Genomic DNA, 20,986 nt, shown 5'->3' with positions numbered 1-20,986 from the left:
CAGCCCATGTGCGCAGCTATCTCTAAGAACCAATCGCGTGCCCGGACCATATGAAAGGTCATCTTGTATTTTCGTGAAACGTGCTCTCATACAATAATCATAGAAATGCCGGAAATTACTCAGTTTCGGAATTTCATCTGCTGGTATACGTTTTTCTTTTCAACCATCTGAAGAAATGTACCAAACGAACTTATACGAGTTTCTAGATATTAAGAATTGACAACTAATTTTGGGCAGCCCAAGTTACAATACCGTACGGATTAGAAGTTAGACTATCTGACTAATTTTTATAGTCAATGTTTTAGGAATACTGTCATTTTAGCTTCACATTCAGTCTCGAGAATTGAGACGGGGGAAAAGGATTGGGCTTCGCGCGGCGAGGATGTTGGGCTTTGCTTTATGGAATCGTCTTCTAAGATCCGGGCTAAATGACAGAGAACTTTGGATAAAAACTGTCACATTTTCGTCCTGTGCCGCGAAACGTGTCGTTTTGTACAGAGGTTCGACACAGAGTTATCATCTTCGTGGGTCACCTATTACAGTAATTGGACTAAGGGTAATATTTATAGGACTCTAGTTGATTTTTCTGCCTATAAAATTTTCATTACGATGAATTAATTTTTAATTTACACCCCATTTATACCCTGACTGCCTGCCTCGCTTTTGTATAAATTAATAATCTTTTAATTACAAAGTGGTAGAAGAAATGTTTCTGAACATGTAAATGTTTTATCAAATAAAAAACAGGGAATCTAGACTAATTAATGAATATTCTGTTAGACAATATGCAAATCTGTTCACTACGTATCTATAAAAAAAAAATTGACAGGGAATAACGAAGAATAAGAAATAATTTCAAAAATAATTTAAATAAATAATTTCAAGTTAAATATGTTAGTAACCTTCCCACGAGTTTTTAAGTAACAGATTGGTTTTCACTGGCTAAGAAGAGCATTTTCATTTCAACAATTATGAAAGATTTTTCATGTACTCACATGGCATGATTGGTACATCTTAAGGCAATATGTATTGCTAACAAATTTTCAATTAGCATTGGCAAGATAATTTGGTCATATAATTACATAACCAGCAGTATGTGAGCGTTAAAATTTGCATACAGAAATCGTAGTCAATGTGCTGAAACATAATTTTCATCAATATTTTGATTTACTGGTAAAATGATTAAAAAATGATGCAACTGAATTACATTTATAAGAAAAAAATCATGATTCTTTATCCAATAAATGTTATCTAGTATTTATCATTATCTCAAGATTTTTCGTAACAATCTCGCAGTTTCATGATTGAAGTTTGTGGCGGCAATGTAACAAATATTAGTATATCTATGTACGAATTTTGATTCGTACATGAAATTTGTAACAAAAGGATTTAAATTTGTCATTTGAGTAAGAATTCGTTTTCAATTGCAGTAACTGAATTTCTTTTCATATTTTGTTCTGTTAACGTTACAAACTTCAACCACGGAATGTTGACAGTTTTTTTTTTTTATACATCAAATTGTTTTGTTCCTTCTGCAGATATAAATAACCACCTGAATAAATGGGTCGCACATTGAGAAGTCGTCGTGCAAAAAGGAAATATTCTTCGTTTCAATCAGAACTCCAAGATGCTATTGTACTCGATCGTTTGTTAGTCTGGATGCGGTCTAAGAACTGGTCCCCAACCTGTAGTTTAACTTGTTATTACTTCCCTGAAACAGGGCGGGGTTTAAAGGCACTGGAAAAAGTTAAACAGAATGAGATAATAGTAAAAATACCTAAACATTTATTGATTACAACAAACACTATTTCACAGAGTTCTATTCAGCATATATTATCCAATCCCAAAGTATCTGATGCTCAAAGTGTGTTAGCTGCATTTTTGGTTTATGAAATGCATCTAGCGGGTGAATCTGAGTGGAAACCGTATTTAGATTCCCTCCCTAAAACATTCACCAATCCATATTTTTGCACCAATAGAGAGAAAAAACAATTGCCCAACTTTGTACTAGAAACGCTGAATCTACAAGCAGCTGAAATTAAAAGCACTTACTTAGCTCTAATTGCTGCGATTAGAGATGTTCGTACCCAATGCAATGACAATGGTTTATTATCTGGAAACATGGAGAAGTGTCGGCACTGTTATGTGAATTATGAAAATATCCTTACTTTTCCCAAGTACCAGTGGGCATACTTCGTTGTAAATACAAGAGCAGTTTACATAGATTTTGAAGAAGCGCATAGCAGATTTAGGAATAATAATTTGGCATTAGCACCTTTTCTGGATTTATTTAATCACAGTTTTGATGCTTCTGTTAATACTGGTCTCACGAAGAATCAAAACCAAGCAGAGTGTTATCAAATTACAACACTGAAGTCCTTTGATCATGATTCCCAAGTGTTTATAAATTATGGTTCTCATGATAATACAAAACTATATGTTGAATACGGATTCTTCATACTTGATAATCCACTGGATGAAATAATTTTTAACATATCAGACATTGATAGCTGTATCAATTTGTCTGAAGTTCAGAACAACTTTTTAATAACTTATGGATTTGATAAAAAGATGGGCTTTAATTCAACTGGACTTAATTATAATGGAAAAATGGCACTGTTTATTGCTGTCACTAAATTTGGGTGGAAAGATTGGTTGATGAAAATATTTGGAGGAGATCTGCATGACGATGAGTTAGCAGAAATTTATTTGATTGGGAAAAAAATATTAATACAGAAGAAAGAAGGTCTTCTAAATCACCTTAGTGAAATGAAAAAATTCCAGGAAACAAGTGCTAGCTTCAAAATTGCTTTAGGACTTGTAGAAGCACAGATCCGAGTATTAGAATATTCATTACAAAAGTTGATTATAAATTAAATTGCCTGAAAAATGATGTTTGAGTAATGTTTCTATGTTGTTACATAAAATATTCATACACAGCTATACTTTTACACATGTATTATTATTTTTTTGCCTGTATATATGATGTAGAATAAAATAAGTATTTGAAGAATAAAATGAGTTACAACTAAAAAGAGCTTGTCCAATTTTGAGCCAATGATGCAATTTCAACCAAATTTGTGCAAAGGTTGACAAAAATCTCGAGGTGCACTACGAGGTCAGCCTGATTTTAGGGTCAAATAATATCAGAGTTTTTTACATTAAAGCTGACTTCAAATTACTATCAAAATCGTATCAATCCATACACCTTCAGTTGAATTTTATCTGCAACATTTGTATTCTGTACAGAGAAAAAAGGGAAAAAATTATAGAAAACTAAAAAGTGGAATACGAATTGATGTAAGTATTCATTCTTTTTTGTTAATTTCAGTACTGTAGTGGCAATGTCATCGACCGAGCGCAAAAGAAGAAAAATGTACCACAATCAAAACCTGTGGTCACACCGGTTAAAATTTCATCGGTAGTAACCGGTGTAACTGGTGGTAAACCAGGTCAACAAAAGCGAAACTGTTTCCACCCTGGAGTGTCGAGTATGAGTAGAGACGCTATCAACTTTGGGGATCGGCCTCCAGTCACAAGCCAAGACATGATTAAGGGAATGCTCAGTTATATTTGGCCAAAGGTATATGAAACTTCAACTACACCAATGAAACAATCCAAAATCTCAGATATCCATCAATCTACTATGATAATTGTCAATTAATTACTGCTGAAAGCGATATTTACACAACAGCAAATTGGTAATTACTGGTAACTTACTATTAGTTTGTATACTCTGTAGCAATTATTTTTGTATTTAGGATGATCCAGCGATAAGGCGAAGAGTTCAATTAGCACTAGGTCTTCTAGTTGGTGCAAAAGTTTTGAACGTCACCGTACCATTTATATTCAAATATGCTATTGACACATTGAATACTCAAATGGTAGCGGTTGGTGGCGAACCTGTACTAAGCATGGCTACAGCTCCCGAAACGGTGGCTACCGTAGGAACGTCCCTACTCATTGGCTGTAAAGATCACTCAAATAGAATATGATTAAGAAAACCAAATTTAATCCAGCTTTTAAGATGTCTCCTTTGTCCGTTTGACGAAATATTTTTATACAGATGGAATAGCGCGTGCTGGTGCAGCTGGAATAAATGAACTGCGAAATGCAGTATTTGCCAAGGTGGCGCAGCATTCGATACGTAAAATAGCTAAGAACGTATTTCTCCATTTGCATAACATGGATTTGGCATTTCACTTGGGCAGACAAACGGGCGCCCTTTCCAAGGTAACGTGCTAATTTTAGTCCTCAGACTCGTAAGCTATGGCCGGATTTATAAGATCGAAATTAACTTTTGTTCAAATGTTACTAATGTGTGAAATATAGACAATAGACCGAGGCAGTCGAGGTATAAATTTCGTGCTGACTGCCATGGTGTTCAACGTTGTCCCAACGATATTTGAACTTGCACTAGTGAGTACCATTCTGGGCGTTAAATGCGGCCCCGAGTTTGCTGCCGTTGCTCTGGGGTGCGTAGGAATTTATACAACTTACACCCTGAGCGTGACACAATGGAGGACAAAGTTTCGGGTGTACATGAATCAAGCTGAAAACGAAGCTGGCAATAAAGCAATTGATTCCCTCATCAATTATGAAACAGTGAAAGTGAGTTGATGGAAATCATGTCCTTATAATGTTACTCGGAAATAATTGCACTTTTAATACTCGGTTGCATGGTCTGACACATTGTACAGAATTCATCATCCGAAGTTGAAACTTTCGTTTTGTGTCTAGAAATCGCAGTTATTCATTTCTGGTAGAACTTGTTCCGTATTGTGAAATTGTGAATTTTTCAGTATTTCAATAACGAACAGTACGAAGCTGACAGATACAATCAATCATTGAAAAAATATGAAGCAGCCTCTTTAAAAACTAGTACCAGTTTAGCAATGTTAAATTTTGGACAGCATGCCATATTTAGTGGTGCCTTGAGCTTGATAATGGTCTTGACCGCTAAAAACATAGTCAATGGTAAGCATTTTCAATACTATTAGAGATAAAAATAACGCAACTGTTGAAGAAAGATACTCTTCCTACAGTTCATGATGAATAGTTTGCAACTGATTTAACTTGGTACAGTCTATATTCACTCCGTTCTATATATTTACATAGGAACAATGACCGTTGGTGATTTAGTGATGGTCAACGCATTACTATTTCAATTATCAGTTCCACTAGGATTTCTTGGCTCTGTATATCGAGAAGTCAGGCAGGCGCTTATAGATATGCAAACCATGTTCACATTAATGATGATGGACAGTTCAATCAAGGTATAAAAATATTGCTAAATAACTCATGATTTATGATACGCATTCTGAATTACAGTCAAAAAAGCTACAGGTGTAGACTTACTGTTGGAATTTAATTTTAACAGAATAAGGAAAAGACCATACCTTTTCTTGTTACGCCGAGTACTTCAGAAATCACTTTCAAAAATGTGAACTTCCAATATATTGAAGGAAAACCAATCTTTCAAGATCTGAATTTCACTATTCCAAGTGGTAAAAAAGTTGCTATAGTTGGTGGCTCAGGTTCAGGGTAAGATTGCCATGTGTTTGTAGAAAATGTTTATTTCAATATGATCAGCAATATTTTAATGATTCCATTTTAAAGTTTTCATTCATCATCATAATTCTCTTGATCTTATGACATGTTTCACCGCAATGACTACCGCCTTTTGTGTGTTTAGAAAGTCATCTATTGTTAGATTACTCTATCGGTTCTTTGAACCACAGGAAGGTGACATATACATAAATGGCCAAAATATTCGCGATGTCAATATGGATGATCTTAGAAAATCAATAGCTATTGTACCACAGGTAAAATATAAAAAATACTAAAAGATTACCAAACTATTTATAATTCATGTTTAATAATCTCTGAAACCGTAAAGTTTACCATGTAAATGGGATTGATCCCAACTTAACTCAAAAAATTTACAAACGTTAGCAGACGTATCAGACCTACTCAGTCATTTTTATTTTTTTAGGATTCTGTGCTCTTTCATGATACGATATTTTACAATTTACATTATGGAAATCTCAGTAGCACTGAAGAAGATGTATATAAGGCAACAGAAATGGCCAATTTGCATGCATCTATTTTGAAATGGCCTAAAGGCTATCAGACTCAAGTCGGAGAACGTGGATTAAAATTAAGTGGAGGTGAGAAACAAAGAGTCGCGATAGCTAGGGCAATATTGAAAAACAGCCCCATCTTGGTATTCGACGAAGCTACGTCTTCTCTAGACTCAATAACGGAACATGTAAGCATTTAAATTCATATCATTAGTTTCATATATAACAAGTACGTTTCTTCGATATATTCTTTGAAAAAAAAAATTGTAATAGTACTTAATTTTTAGATGTTTCTTATATTTCCTCATTTTTTCCATAGAATATTTTGGAGGCTTTAAGGCGTGCAACGGTAGGACGTACATCAATAGTGATCGCGCATCGTTTGTCAACTGTTATGGATGCCGATGAGATTTTAGTCCTGGATGGTGGAAAATTAGTCGAGCAAGGAACACATAGCGAATTAATTGCCAAACCAAATTCCTTGTACAATAGGCTTTGGGAAGCTCAGCACATGGGCATGACTAAAAAAAAAGTTGATGCTAACAATTAAGCTCACTGAGTGCATGAATTGAGTATCACAGTAGTTATCTACATTTTGAAAATTATTCTGGCAATATTACAGTTTTTGCCTAGTCGGCTCATTTGCAAGCTTTGCAGCTATAAAAGCTGCATTTTCCGTTTTTGCTTACCAATGACAATTGTTGATGCTCGTCATTACACAGATTATTGACTATTTGATTCTTATAGAACTGCACATAGTTGCAAACTTTACAAATAAGCCCACTGATGTTGCAAAGATACGCCTTTTCCAATGTTTATTAACACTGATTCAATACTGTAGATTTCTTACAAACTCTGTACTCAGATCGATGTGGAATAAGGTCTTATCAGTGTTACGACTGACCTCACTCTGGCACTAGGACTGAGATAATACACAGTTATCCTATAAGAGTGTTCCTATAAGAGTATTGTAAATATTTTCTCCACACGTTGTTGTCCTCTAATGAATATACATGTATAGTTGATAAAAATGTAAATAGAGTTGTACAGAAATTCAAAGTATAAATTACTTTGAAAAGAGTTAGACTGTATCATACTACCAAATGTTTTGGGATGTTTTTGGCAATTTGATAATTTAAACGTAGATTATTTAACAATCTAGAAGTATATTTTTTATAAAATAGATGGCTATCAATATTGACGAATTCCTCGAACATACCGTCAATCACTGCAATATTTAAACACCTCACACTACTTTTCTTTAATATGATTGATAATAAGAATCCGCGATATATAATCCAAAACTTTCAGTTTATCTTTTACATGCAGTTCTCCACTAAACTTCTTAATTATGTAGGTAATTATTTCTCTAAGTTTTATCATTGTTATGTTACTGTTGTGCTACAGTATACATTTTATAGCTAATAAGATTTCATTCTGGGTTGTTATGTACCATAGAATTCGAAGTAATACCAAATAAAAAAACTTGTTACATCATTCTTGTTCAAAATATTTTACCAAAAGATCAAATAAAAAATCACTTTGCAATTATGTAACCAAGTAAACTAATTTTTATTCTTTTGTAGGATAATTCTCTGAACGACTATTCAAACAATCTTATATTATTCAGTAGATCTGGTGTTCCATTGTATTATCAGGTAATAATTTTTCAGTTTAATTTTCAAAAACTACGAACGTTTTACACAGAAAAATACCTTGTGAAAATCAATCATTGGTCAATATATAATGCATATGGCGTGTTGCTATGGTAACTATTTAAAAACAATCATGGATGCCAATCAACCAGCAATGTGTTTCTGTCAATTGCATGTAATCCAAAAAATATAATGTCCGGAAATATACTTGCAATGTAGAAATGTAATAACCAATTCTAGTAGTGCTTGTCGCAAAATGCAAACCGAAGTGCCGGCACTACCTGTAGTATGCTCAGATGAGTGTAAGCAGCTCACTAGGTAAACACGTATCCATTAGGTGCAATTTTTAATTTATAATTATTAATTTCTGACAGTATATTTTAATTATTGTTTACTACATTTATACTTTCTGATTCCACCTATTTTCCTTTTTGTTATTTATTTCTCCGCGCTTAACTGCTAAACGTTATTTGGCTTCCACCATGTGATGTTACTTACTCATATCTAGTGATTCAATAGATGCTCATAGTGTAATGTGATCTAATTCACATTAGACCGCGGACATAAAAAATAATTATTATATATTGTAATCAAAGTTTGTTTATCTGCTGACGGTATATCATGGGGATTGAAATTTTTTAGGAAAATTGGCGACGAACCAAGCATTACAGCAGCTTCAATAAAAAGTCAATCGGCATGCAAAAGTGCTGCTATTCTTTTAGCCAAACGAAAGCAGTTACATCCTTTACTCGGTTCGTATGCGTGAAAAAGTATTGTATTGTTAGGCATGTAAATGAATGACAAAAAAAAGTAAAGATCAAAGTTGAAGAATTGTAGGAACAATTTTATTAAATCAAGGTTTTTCAGATAACTTGCGCACTTCTCACAACAGTAAATCAATTTTCATCGACTCGTAAAATAAAATAAGACAATAGTCATGCTTGTCAGTTTTCACATCAATTGAGCTTTCGCATACCATCAAAATCAATAACAGAAGGTACTTCAATTTGAATGCAACAACTACTTTTGCTTCAATGTGATTCATTTTCATCTAAAATATAAGGCAATTATTTTGACAAATTACCTCGTCGGAGCTTTCCAGTTTTTTTTATTACAAGTACTGTTTTATTTTCATTACCGTTACCATTGTTTGTATTTGTGAATTGAATTTTTCCGATTGCCGTAAATGAAAATGTAAGTAATTCTCCATAAAATGTAATAAACGACAGCATATTACCTATGCAATTGCTGTAGACTTTGAAAGATACAAAATCACAAATGGAAGATGTTCACAGGTCTTTCAATTGCACTTTAAAACAGTAGTTCACTAATTCCAGTAAACATGCTTGATAATGTGCACTACAATATGAAACATATATCAACAGGCGGACCGTATTACAAAAACAGCGCACGGGTATTTACCCTCACTGAGCCTACAAAATCTTTGGCGAGAAATCCTGTGGGGCAAAGAGTGCTCTCAGCAAAAATGTTGCGTGTGAAACAACTGCAAAATCAATTAACCGATGCACATTACCACTTGAACGTATGTCAAACGGTTCTTCTTTACCAATGATTGCATGTAGTATGTGCAAAAAGCACGATCTCAGTTTGAACTTAATTGAATAACATTCATTTTATAGGAATTGGCCAATGAAAACAGGCTCTTGAAAGCACTGCAGAAACGACAAGACTCGGCACTACGACGTTACGAAGGAACCAACGCTGAGTTACCACGTATCATTAATTCACACCATGAAGAGCTTAGGGTTCTTCAAACAAAGTATAAGAAACTTAAAGCTCAACATAAAGACACTTGTGATTTGTTAAAGGAGAAAGAAAACGAGCTACATAATCTACAGGTATTTGTTTGAATGGGACAGCAACCATTTTTATCGACATATTATCAATCCCTGATCATCCTCAACATTTATATAGGCGCAAAATAAACATCTTTTGCAATTGAGCAAGGATCGCAGTCTCGGTGAAAGAGAAAAACTGCAAGGCCAAGTCTCAGATTTGAATCATAGAATCAAACGACAGAATGAAACCATTCAGGTATTTAATATCTTCAAATTTTAACCAGTTTTTATGCTCATGATTAGTATATTTAGAACGCGAACTTGTAACGATTGAAAATAAAGTCATAATCGAAAAAATTCTTGTCATGATATTTAGATGCTTAAAATCTTGGTCGTGTCAGATTTCATTCAGTTAATTATCAACCAACTGATTATTTTTCCCCCAACAGATGTTGCACAGAAAATTGGCACTTGAGAGTAAAAGTTTGAAACATCAGTTGAATGCTGAAATAGCTAAAAATAAAATAGCACAGAGGCATTTGAATAAAACTATGGAGAAACTGAAATGCTTAGAAGATTTATTAGATAACAGAGAAAAGAAGTTGTACTATAGTGGCCAGTTGCCGGTCTTCAACAAACGTAAAAATATGACTAGTCAATCGCTTACGAATTTAGCAGGTGACGGAAGGTGAGATATAATGAAACTAGCAGACTAGAAATAGAAAAGAACAAGGAATATATATACATTAATCCTTCAAATACATGTTATTCTTTGCATGAAAGAATAGTGTTCAACAATTTTGAAGCGAATGATAAAATCTGTAGAAAGTTCTTAATCATATGTTACTTTGAAATTTCACGATACTTTTTCTGTGATACAAGTATTTGTAATAATGGTATTGACTATTTATTACAGCAATGCCACAGAACTTAGAAAAACTGTTATCAGAAATAGAAATATTCAAGATCATGAAATGACAGATAAAACTTTGGTAAGAACCAACATCTTCAACTTCATTAAAGTAATGATAGATATTTTGAAACTGAACAAAAAATTTACGAAAATGTTTACACATTTGCAGTCAACACTAGAAGAGTGTGAAACAGATGTGAATGCAAAAATAAGTGAAACTGTCCCAAACTTGACAGTGGATGCTTCATCGGTAGCTCCGAAAACAGAGACAATGGCCAGCTTGGATCAAGTCCGTAAATTCAGACTGCAAAGATCTCCTTTAACACAGAAATTGAGCGCTCGAGATAAATTAAGAGAAAGATTGAATGAAACGGAATTTGAAGAAAGTGAACATACCGAAAATTCCCTTGATCCTGAACGTTTCCAGAATTTATACGCTAGCTCAAATCAGCAAGATGTCAGTGGGTATGGATCAGAATTATTGAATCTCGAACAGGATCTGGCAAAGCGAAACAAAGGCGGTGCCTACAAATTACCGAGAGAACTTAGAAAAGAATTTGGCTATTCGACTAACGAAAGTGAATCCGAAGATGAAACTATTCACCATACAGAGCAAAACCAACAAAATGAAGTCGACCCGACAATAGCTTCCAAAGAATTACATGCAAGGTATGTGTTATTACAGATATATTGCCTCATAACGGTTTCAATTTTTTAATTTACATATCCTGATTATCTTCAAGTATCGATAACTTTTCCAGACTGGTAAAAAAAATTTCAACCAATATCGATGGTAAAACATTGAGTCAAGAAAAAGAAAGTAGAAAAGCATTTACCAAAGAAGAATTGGAGAGGTTCGTTAATGAGAAGCTCAAGTTTAAACGAGAATCCATTATGCAAGAATTGTCAAAGAAAAGTTTCAGTAAAGCTGAGTGCAAAGCTGAAATGCGGCAGCTCAGGGCAGCTGCTGGAATATCGGAAAGTGATTCTGAAACTGACAGTGGATCTGAATCAAATAAAGAACAAGACAAATATGGTTTTGTTCTTAAGAACGCACCGGAGGATTCCGAAAGTGAAAATCTTCATCATCTGAACGAAGAGTTTTTTAAATTTGATGTTAATAATCAATCTGATTCAGGTTCGGAAGCAGAGAAACAGGCAAAACAAACCAAGTCGAAGGTACCCAAAAGTTTGGATGTAAAACATAGGATTTCCAGAAGCCCAATTCTTTCGACTAATACCAATGAAGGTGTACATTCAAAATCACCGGACAATACATATGAAGGTGGGAAGCAACATTTAATGGATATAACCAAGTCTTGGAGTGAATTACAGGAAAAGATTATGAGGGAGCGTGAAACATCCGAAAAGCAAATTCTGGCTTTGGAGAGTGAATTGGAAGATGGTGTGATATTAGAACAAAAAGTTGTACAAAGAGTTGACGACGATGAGGTAAAAAAATTGTTAAATAATAAAAAGCTTTCTTTACCTCTGAGCAGCAGAGATAATTTGAAAGAAAACATTGAACAGAAATTACATGAAATTGATAACAAAGAAGGTAAGAAGTTCACACAACCACGAAGAAACTCGATTTCTCTGGGAAGTATGAACCTAGGAATAGAGGCGCTTGGAACTGCAGCAAATAAAGATCGCAGGTCATCCAGTAGACTTGAAACTGAGGAATCACAAGCAAGTGAATGTAAGTTAGATGAAAAAACTCTTGAAAAAAATAAAACTTTAATGGAAAAGGATCTGCTTGCATCATACCCAGGTGTTGGGAGCAAGTTTACATCAAGCATTGAGAACGATTTGGGTGATATAGATGCCACACAAGCTGCACTTCAAAGTATGGTACTAGAAACCAAGAAACAAATAAATGAAAGTCTAAAATTGAAGTCAAAGCCAAACGGTATAATGAAAATGGATAATTTGAAAAAGATGTCTAACCATACAGAGCAAGAAATAGATCTCGCTAAAAAGAGTAAAACCTTGGATAAAACTGTTCAGAAGAAGACTCCTGCATACAAGGAAGAAATGTCTGCAGAGGCAAAAATGATAAGTTACAACAAAGAAAAGTTACTAGCTGCGATGAAAGCTATCGATAACAATGAAAATGTCGAGTTTCTGGATTTGCAAAAGTCCCAACGTGGTATCGGAAGCAGCAGATCGCAAATAACCGAAAACCTGTATCGTGGCGTACCAACTCATACCAAGAAAAAAGATGATCTTATAAAAGAATTATTCGGAGATGCCAAAGGTGACACAAAATCTCGAAATGGATGTACAAAGATGCACTAAACGAAATTATAACTGTGCAGTGGTTTGCACACGTAGGAACTGAATTGCTAGTTGCACCAAGGGTTGTAGGAGCAATATAATACATGAGTATTTGGAGATAAACATATGCTGACTGACAAAAGATTGAAAGCAGTCATTACAAGAGGAGCAGTTATTCAATTGGGACGGCATACCTTTGAAGATTCAAAATATACGAGTCATATAATCCGAAGACAATCCGTATTGTCAACTCTTGTAGGGTTTTATGAATATTATATTAATATTCAAACCAATAGAATACTTGAATATTTATTAATTTTTTAGCTAAACTATACGTTAAAAAAATTATATTTGTACAAAAATGTATGTTTTCTATCAGTGTACAAAGTGTAATGTCAAATATCATATATTATTGCTATAATTCAACTTGTGAAGAAGAATTAAAGCGATTTCTGATACGAATTTATCTTATTGTTGTCCATAAAATACATTATACGTATAATGTATATAAATATATGTACCCAGTATCAAGAGACTCAGTAGACTCGCGCCAAATACGTTTGAAAAATAAAAATACAAAAATTCACGTGCGAGCCTACGCAGTCTTTTTACCCCGAAGCGATGCTTATTCCTCCCTTTTCACTATCAACTGCGACACTCCAGAATTTTATTTAGAACTTGGGTTTGAAGAGCTTTTATTTAAGCTTTCGTTCAATGCAATCGGTCAACGGAGATCTAATCATAGAATTTGTTGTACGTCTAATCTCGTCGATATCGTTAGTTCAATTAAGAATTTTCAACGTCTTCTTCAGCCCACAGGTATATGTGTGTGATCAGGCAGCAATAAGGAAAAGGACAATAATTGGGACTTACAAAACAATAGATGATATTGATCAGTTACGATATGTTTTATTATCTTCCTGCACTCGGTAATCCCCCCCCAAATTTTTTTTCATAAGATAATTTGTGGTATTGAGCGGAGCTCGGATTTTATTTGCTTTAAACCAAAACAATAAAAATGGAACCAACAACACAAACCAATAATACATCTGCCTCAGAAACTGCAAATGTTGAATCAAGAAGAGGATCAAGAGGCAGGGGCAGAGGTACACCCCGGAAAGGGGTAAGTACAGGCCGCTTTTTTTTTTTTTTTGAGGGCCGGTGTTATTAAAAAACAATACATTTGTTTTTAGTAATCTCTATTTTCCATTACTGTCAAAACTTTTCCTTATTAAAAAAGAGACGCCAAAAGCGGGGAACAAATCGATTCACTCTCGGAATTTTATTGTTTCAATTATTTGTTCTCTTCTGGGTTACCCCCACTACAAAAAGGGTGGGTTCAGTAGAAAAAAAGGAAAAGGAAAGAAGGAAAAAATCGACCGGCTCTGGAAATTTTCTTTCTATCATTTGTTTTTTCTCTCCGAAAATACAAAAACAAAAGCCGGGATTGAATTAAAAAAAAAAAAAAAAAAAAAAAGAGTGAACTGCGATCGAACCCGTGGTTGGAGATCTCCCTACTCATCTCTGGTATCACGAAAAGCCGAGCGTTGGAGATCTCCCTACTCATCTCTGCTTTGACCTCCTCGGTGACAAGTGAGTACAACAAAATTCGCATTATAGTATATAACAGACTACTTATCCGAAAAATAACTCTAAAATAAGAAGTATACAGTATACTCAACACCCATCCTTTTGAGAAGAAATAAGAGGTTATGTATGGTTAATACAAACAAACGTCAGAACTAACATCTATTTTTCTCTCCTTTCTTAGCTATCACGCTCTATGAACAGCATGTGCCACATGTTCGCAGTGTCCACCGAAGGTTATATTCCACTAGTCGAATGCCAGTATGATATACTACGTACGGCATATAAGGGGTTCGCAAAGTTCATATCAAAGACAATGTTCTCTTGGTATGCTATGCAACACCTATATGCTCGTCAGATAGCTATTAAATCACATCGAGGCGACACGACATTTAAAGAAGATCAATTTCTACGATACGTAAAGAGTGACAACTACTCTATACCAATGGCACTTGACGAATATCTGTGTTCAATAGGGAACATTGACTACGCAACTACTAAATACCAAGTGCATTTCCCTGTCTGGCCAAACAATCATGGACATTTTGGACGAGTGACAGATAAAACTCATTATAAATATGAAACTTCACTGGCACCACGAGTATTATCTCAAGCAATCTTGGAAGATCTAATGTACACGAGGGATCCAACCCGAAGCCGTAATTGGAATCTTCCCGAAAATCTTCGACCTATAGAAGAAAATGCAGGATTGCCGACTAAAAACTTGCTCGGATGGTGCAGGTCTACCACTCTCACTGCAGAACAGAGAGAAAGTCTCGAAGGGTTAGGATTAGATGAAGACAACTTCGAAGCTAGTATTCTTCAGTTCCAAATGAATGAGGGACTTTTCGAGCGTATTGCTTATTTTGTAAGAGCTTCAGAGAAGGTGATAAACCTATCGAACCAAATTTCTGAATCCGTTAACGGATCTGTTGCTCCAGTAAGGTGGCAGGAGCGTGACGTAACAAATCCTGAAAATTTTTCCCGTACGACGGCTTACCTAGAACGAGAAGTCTGTCAATGCGGACCAGTTCAGGAAGTCACTAATGAACGTGCTCTGATAATGGCATTGAGAACCAAAAAAGAGCAAATTATTGACAAGCGCTCTTATTCATGTTATGATTTCGGTGAGTACTTAGCTGTACCCGACACATGGCATGACACGAGAAACAAAATCTTTGAATTTGGTAGAGCTGATACATGGAACAATTGTACATATCGTTCTGCCTATAGAGGCAAAGACGATGTTAGGACGTCCTGGATAAGGAAAGGTTTGTTGAAAAACCATTAACCGAGATGACACCACAGTAAAACCGGAATATAAATTATATGATAGGACCAGACCTACCTCAGAAAAGTTAAATCCCACCACTTGGCCGCATGTTTAATTCGGGATTTAACAGACATGTATTTGGCATTAGTATGTTTCTGAATGTTTTGTTGAAGGATGAGGATATTTATGTATGAATAATGTATGTGTGAAATCGTTTTTTTGTATAGAATAATTGAATGTATACATTTCTTTACCAAAGAAGGTATTTTCGTGGTTAATAAATACATTAATGTACAATTGTGCTTGGAGGAAGATTCTTAATTAAACCAGAAATACCTCTTGGAAAAATATAGAGTTACAGATAAGTATATAAATCTCAAGAAAAAGTAATAAAAATATAAATTTCTTCATTGGAGTGAACAAGTTGATTGGTTCATTTGTTCTATAAAATATCGCGATTTTGATCTTTATAATACTTCAGTACAATGCATGCGTTTGTTCCACTACCATATATTAATAATAACAATAATAATATAAATGTGTTAATAGAAACGCGATGTAATTGCACCATTCAATTACATTTAATGATACCAATAGTAATACTCACGAAGAATTTTTAGTATTATATACTAAATCCTAAATTTTAACACTCTGTAGTGTATGTATTTCATATCTAATATTATTCAAACTTAACAATGGACGGATCGGAAGAACTGATTTCTGGGCTAACTACATCTCAAGACTCACTGCTCGTTTGATATAATTCTCGTCAAAAATCTCCCATTGCAACAATGATATTTGACAATGCTGTTCTTGCGTCACTTTCTTCAAATACAGCTAATACTTCCATAGCACGCTGCGAGTGCTCTTTTTGTAACTGTTTTGTCAGTTCAACACCAGGTCCTGACACAATAATATCATGTACCTGTAATCCATTTCAACATGATTGAACATCAAACTATTATAAAAAAATAAAAGAGGAAATTCACTGAGTAGAACATATTCCATTCTATACCTTGGTGTAGTCCACGTTCTGAACAGATTCCAGTCCTTTATCAATTTCAGTTAAAATAGTGGGATCATGTTCGATATGAAACATGACTGGTGCAGAGCACAAACTGAATGGTACAGTTTGATCTTTACCAGTGAATGGACCCAAGTCTAAGCAAGCCTGAAATATTTTGTGAAGAAACATATGGTTGTTTTTGCCGGGTAACATGAAACTTTACAGCAAAGAATACTTTGGAGGTGAAGAAGCTGAAAAATTTATCGACTAGAAAGCGCAAGTAGAAACTACTTGATTTGATTACAGACAACGCTTTGGTATGCAACAATAAATGACTCAAATATATTTTAGAGACCTTTGCTTGTTCTAATGAATTCAGCAACATTACCTGCCAGGCAAGTGCTAAATGTTTTCCAAAATTATAGCCTTGCTCCTGTATTTCATCGCTATGACCAGCCAGCTTCAAAGTTCCCTGACAAGACTTTCCGAGCAAAGCACCAGCACTCAGAACATTCCTTAGTGTCCATTCGGTAACTGCATATCCAGTACGGTCTGCAGGTGGTATAGATGGTAACGGATTATTCTGATTATCTCTTCGCCCAACAAATTCAGCTTCTGCTAAATCGCGAACTGCACTTGACATCAGTTCAACAAGCTATAATATCAAAGAATATTATTAAAAACTAAATTGGCAAGGTGTCGACAAATTTCGAACTAGCGATTAACACTGAAGTACACACCGTACACTTACATCTTGATTTCTGAGTGCAGCTAACTCTGCGCAGCTGTTACCCAGAAGATAATCACCACTCAAGAGGGCTATTTTGTTACCGAAAGTCATATCATTCATTTCAGATGCCTCTGGATAAACTCCAGGTTGAATATTTACCAAACCCTTATGAACAAGATGACTCGTCCGTATCATTTCCGTAACCTCAGCTAATGCTCTCTGACTGTAACGTAACATTACAGACTATATGATGAATCTAAATTAAATGTTGCTAGATTGAATATCTTTACACCTCCGATTTCTTACCTATGTAAGACTCCGGCAGCTTTGTCCTCCTCCATATCATCAACACTTAAATGACCAGCTGCTTTCGAAATTAAAAGTACAATGAGGCCCCAAGCCTGCATATTATTGCGGCCATTATATATGAGACTCCTGCAAAATTTTATAGAAAACTAATTTAGCTAAATGTGAAATTTTAAATATCATCAATAACTATTTACTGTCCCGTAGTTATGGTATTAATTAATAAAAAATGCTACAATCAGATGAATAGCACAATACTTAGGGTATAATACGTGTTGCAACTGTATCGAGTGCGAAAAAGATAGATGCAATTTGAGGCAATACATTTTTGAAAAATAGAAACGTTTTCAAAAGATGATATAAATTATGACAACAAATAAGCCGATCATTTTTAACAACTGTTTAAATTGTTTAAATAATTTGAAATGAATATCCATGGAACATTCAATTTACGTTCGAAAAAGAATAGAATCACCCATTAAATATTTCCTCTTGATGAAGAGACCAAAAATGGCCTATTCTTTGGATCTTAAGCTTGAAAACTTGAGAAATAGCACAGTGCATAGCACAAAGTGCAGTTTTAATCGCAGTTATTCTTAAATTAGAAATCATGAGAAGAGAATAACTAATTTAAATATATTGAAATATTAATTTATCAGAATTTGGAGTCCAGGAATACAATGAAAAAGAGACAAGTGATTTTGTCTTATTACCAACCAATTTTATATAAAATTCCTACGATTGAAAATATATTCATAATAGTGTTTCTGTAATTAGTAGCAATTTCATATTGTGCTGCTTAAGTAATCACCTTTACGAAATAAATGGTAATGACTTTGTTCAGACTTATGTAAGTGCTCCGTACTTACTTGGCTGTTTTCAGAAGGGGATGATTAGATCCGACTAACTTTCTTAAATGAAGAGCAACATTGGCAATCTCGTCGCTCAGAAGCCATCTCAAGCTCAAAAATGATGTCGGATATCCGACTATCTTTTCAGCCTCAGATACAGCTCTATTCCAGTCAGGTTTTGGATTAGTCGCAGTTTTGACAGCAAATCTATTTCCCTCAGTTTCATGAAACTGTCTTCCTTGGGTACCGATCACCTTGTATTGATTATATAATATCGACGATACTGCGTTACTTCTTCTCAACAAATTTGCGGTGACATTATTTACAGACATTTTAGTGAAAATAAATATCCTTGTGAACACCAAGGGTAGCAAGAAAATTTCACTCCAGTGTCGGTCGACCGTAGGTTTATTGACTACTAGTTAGTTCTATACTAATGCCTCATCAAAAAAGACTTTCTCTTCTGTCCTGATTTCCAATTGTTGAATTCTAACCTGAATTCCATCGGTATCCGACACAAGTTCACGTATTCATCAGTCGTTTCTTCCTGTTCGTACCCCTTACACGACCAACTAATTATGGAAGGAATGTCCGGAAATATCACCATACATACTCCGTTCGCGGAGAAAGTCCCTTCGAATGCCTACACGGACATGTGATGTATTGCCACGAAGTTATTTTGTGCATATTGCCAACGAGGCGGGAGTTGTTTGTTATTTATACACACCCACTGTACGTATGTATATATCGTTGGGGAAAGTCGATTCTGACCCCCTCTTTTGCCGGGTCAAACTTAAGGTTGGCTACACAAGCTCTGACCAATGACAGTGGTTCATCGAGCAGATACAACGTGTGTTATGCAATAGGCGTAAGCTAGACGCTAATGCTGCCAAACTGACTGTCCCAGGTGGTTGTAAAATGTGAATTGCGAATTCGCTTCTTCAGGTGTTAAACTAAATTTCTTTCAAGATTCCTCAGGCAATCGTGATGAACGGAAGGTGTATATTCAACAGATGAGATTATCTTGCTCGAGAATTATCGTAGAAATAATATTTTTTTTCTAGATTTTAATTAGTTTTTTTCAACAATCTGAAAATACCTACGAAATTTGCGGTTTCGATTACATACCCAACCACTATTCCGCTTACCTCAATAGTGCTCTGAAAGGCGCTGTTATGATACGATAATGGGGAAAGTGTGACGTAACAAATTTCAGTTTGTTATCATCAATCATATGTATTTCACATTTCATAAAAATATTATTCGAAGTATCAGTACATTTAATATGATTATTACGCATCATTACCGCAATATATACAACTATTTTCAAAATCGATAGCAAATACATTTATGTGCATAATGTGACGGAACATTTCTTTTGTGATTTTTAATTGAGTCTAAAATCAATTAGTAATATTATAGAATGCAATATTATAGAATGCGGTTATATTAGTTACCTTTCTTTTTATGTATGTTAATATAATAATTTAATATAATAGAAATCAAGCGGGTATACAAATTTGTCATGAAAATTTTTTAATAATTTTCTACATTATGGATTCAAAAGCGCAGACGGGAGTTAATTTCTTACTGTATTCCGTCTTGTACAATGGGTCTTTTAGACGGATCACCCGTATCTCGTAGGTATAAAATTTAAACATAGTTCTTTTTGTTATTTTTAGAAGTCGGTTTTGAATGAGCTTCGTTTTTTGTTTTTTATCGTTTGTCACGGAAGACGTGCCCATTTAATATATAAATGGCGTGTTTTCTTGTAACAACTTCTATCAACTGCGAAAGATCAAGCGAGGGAGAAAGATGTTGGAATTGCCAAAGGTATGTGCATCTTGTTGACTTTGATTAAGAAAAGAAATTTATCTAAAAGAAAAATGTATTTACGCGAAATTCACTCTGACTAAACTAGCGAAATCCGAAAATATTACGACATGCATTACACATTATCTAATCATGAGTTTTATTGGCGCGGAGTTAAATTTATGCAAGAATAAAAATGTCATTCGAAAAACTACAATACGTTAGTATTTGACCAGCGAAATTAAGTTCACTTATGCTCGTTTCCACACCACCACAAACAGTAGAGCATCCGGCGCGTTTTTATTTTACGTGGTATCCCCAGTAGGCCTAGTCCACGGAGAATACTTAGAAGATCGATCTTACGTTCTTCGAAAAATTGCAGATGACTTTTTTTCACATATTGATTGTGGTAAATTGTTTTGCCCAATCAATTTGTACTTGCATATATTCAGAGTTTATACGAAATTTTTCAGTTCATGTAACCCGCTGACTATTTATTATTGATGAAAGATGACTGTTTTGATTATGGATGAAAGATGGTTGTTTTAATAATGGATGAAAAGTGATTGTTTTTATTTTATATGGGAACGGCGATTGACTTTAGATGTTCGCGCACGGGTGTTTTTCCTTGGGAGGTATGAGATAATCACTTAACTGGAGAACCTGGTGAATACGCAAAACAATCAACAGCTAA

The 20,986-nt window shown here is 34.7% G+C and overlaps 4 protein-coding genes across 7 annotated transcripts; 3 read left to right on the top strand and 1 right to left on the bottom strand.

Annotated features, from left to right (window-relative positions):
- Positions 1-60: 60 nt before the first annotated feature.
- Positions 61-7,580, top strand: LOC107227971 (iron-sulfur clusters transporter ABCB7, mitochondrial). 3 transcript variants are annotated; one of them, XM_015669301.2, is made up of 12 exons: positions 61-143; positions 323-556; positions 3,332-3,583; positions 3,762-3,969; positions 4,067-4,233; positions 4,333-4,611; positions 4,803-4,977; positions 5,119-5,276; positions 5,381-5,544; positions 5,696-5,825; positions 5,996-6,271; positions 6,403-7,580. In XM_015669301.2, exons 2-12 carry the CDS (start codon positions 383-385, stop codon positions 6,631-6,633), a joined length of 2,214 nt encoding a protein of 737 aa, XP_015524787.2. In that variant the 5' UTR covers positions 61-143; positions 323-382; the 3' UTR covers positions 6,634-7,580. The 3 variants fall into 3 exon arrangements, with proteins under 3 accessions (XP_015524787.2, XP_015524788.2, XP_046602766.1); XM_015669302.2 differs by having other exon boundaries at positions 105-253; XM_046746810.1 differs by lacking the exon at positions 61-143 and adding an exon at positions 160-177.
- A 225-nt stretch (positions 7,581-7,805) lies between these two features.
- Positions 7,806-13,293, top strand: LOC124296648 (lebercilin-like). 2 transcript variants are annotated; one of them, XM_046746808.1, is made up of 9 exons: positions 7,806-8,056; positions 8,381-8,490; positions 9,124-9,281; positions 9,379-9,597; positions 9,674-9,793; positions 9,987-10,225; positions 10,454-10,529; positions 10,620-11,119; positions 11,212-13,293. In XM_046746808.1, exons 1-9 carry the CDS (start codon positions 7,995-7,997, stop codon positions 12,746-12,748), a joined length of 3,021 nt encoding a protein of 1,006 aa, XP_046602764.1. In that variant the 5' UTR covers positions 7,806-7,994; the 3' UTR covers positions 12,749-13,293. The 2 variants fall into 2 exon arrangements, with proteins under 2 accessions (XP_046602764.1, XP_046602765.1); XM_046746809.1 differs by lacking the exon at positions 8,381-8,490.
- A 917-nt stretch (positions 13,294-14,210) lies between these two features.
- Positions 14,211-16,350, top strand: LOC124296647. The gene is made up of 2 exons (XM_046746807.1): positions 14,211-14,320; positions 14,499-16,350. Exon 2 carries the CDS (start codon positions 14,511-14,513, stop codon positions 15,603-15,605), a length of 1,095 nt encoding a protein of 364 aa, XP_046602763.1. The 5' UTR covers positions 14,211-14,320; positions 14,499-14,510; the 3' UTR covers positions 15,606-16,350.
- LOC107227974 (all trans-polyprenyl-diphosphate synthase PDSS2) lies at positions 15,307-19,211 on the bottom strand. The gene is made up of 6 exons (XM_015669306.2): positions 18,499-19,211; positions 17,630-17,758; positions 17,345-17,546; positions 16,982-17,248; positions 16,603-16,758; positions 15,307-16,512 (listed from the first exon to the last, which is right to left on the bottom strand). Exons 1-6 carry the CDS (start codon positions 18,810-18,812, stop codon positions 16,357-16,359), a joined length of 1,224 nt encoding a protein of 407 aa, XP_015524792.1. The 5' UTR covers positions 18,813-19,211; the 3' UTR covers positions 15,307-16,356.
- Positions 19,212-20,986: the final 1,775 nt, after the last annotated feature.

The sequence above is a fragment of the Neodiprion lecontei genome, chromosome 1, assembly GCF_021901455.1.
Source record: "Neodiprion lecontei isolate iyNeoLeco1 chromosome 1, iyNeoLeco1.1, whole genome shotgun sequence".
Lineage (NCBI taxonomy): Eukaryota > Metazoa > Arthropoda > Insecta > Hymenoptera > Diprionidae > Neodiprion > Neodiprion lecontei.
This window is presented reverse-complemented; position numbering and strand designations above follow the sequence as displayed.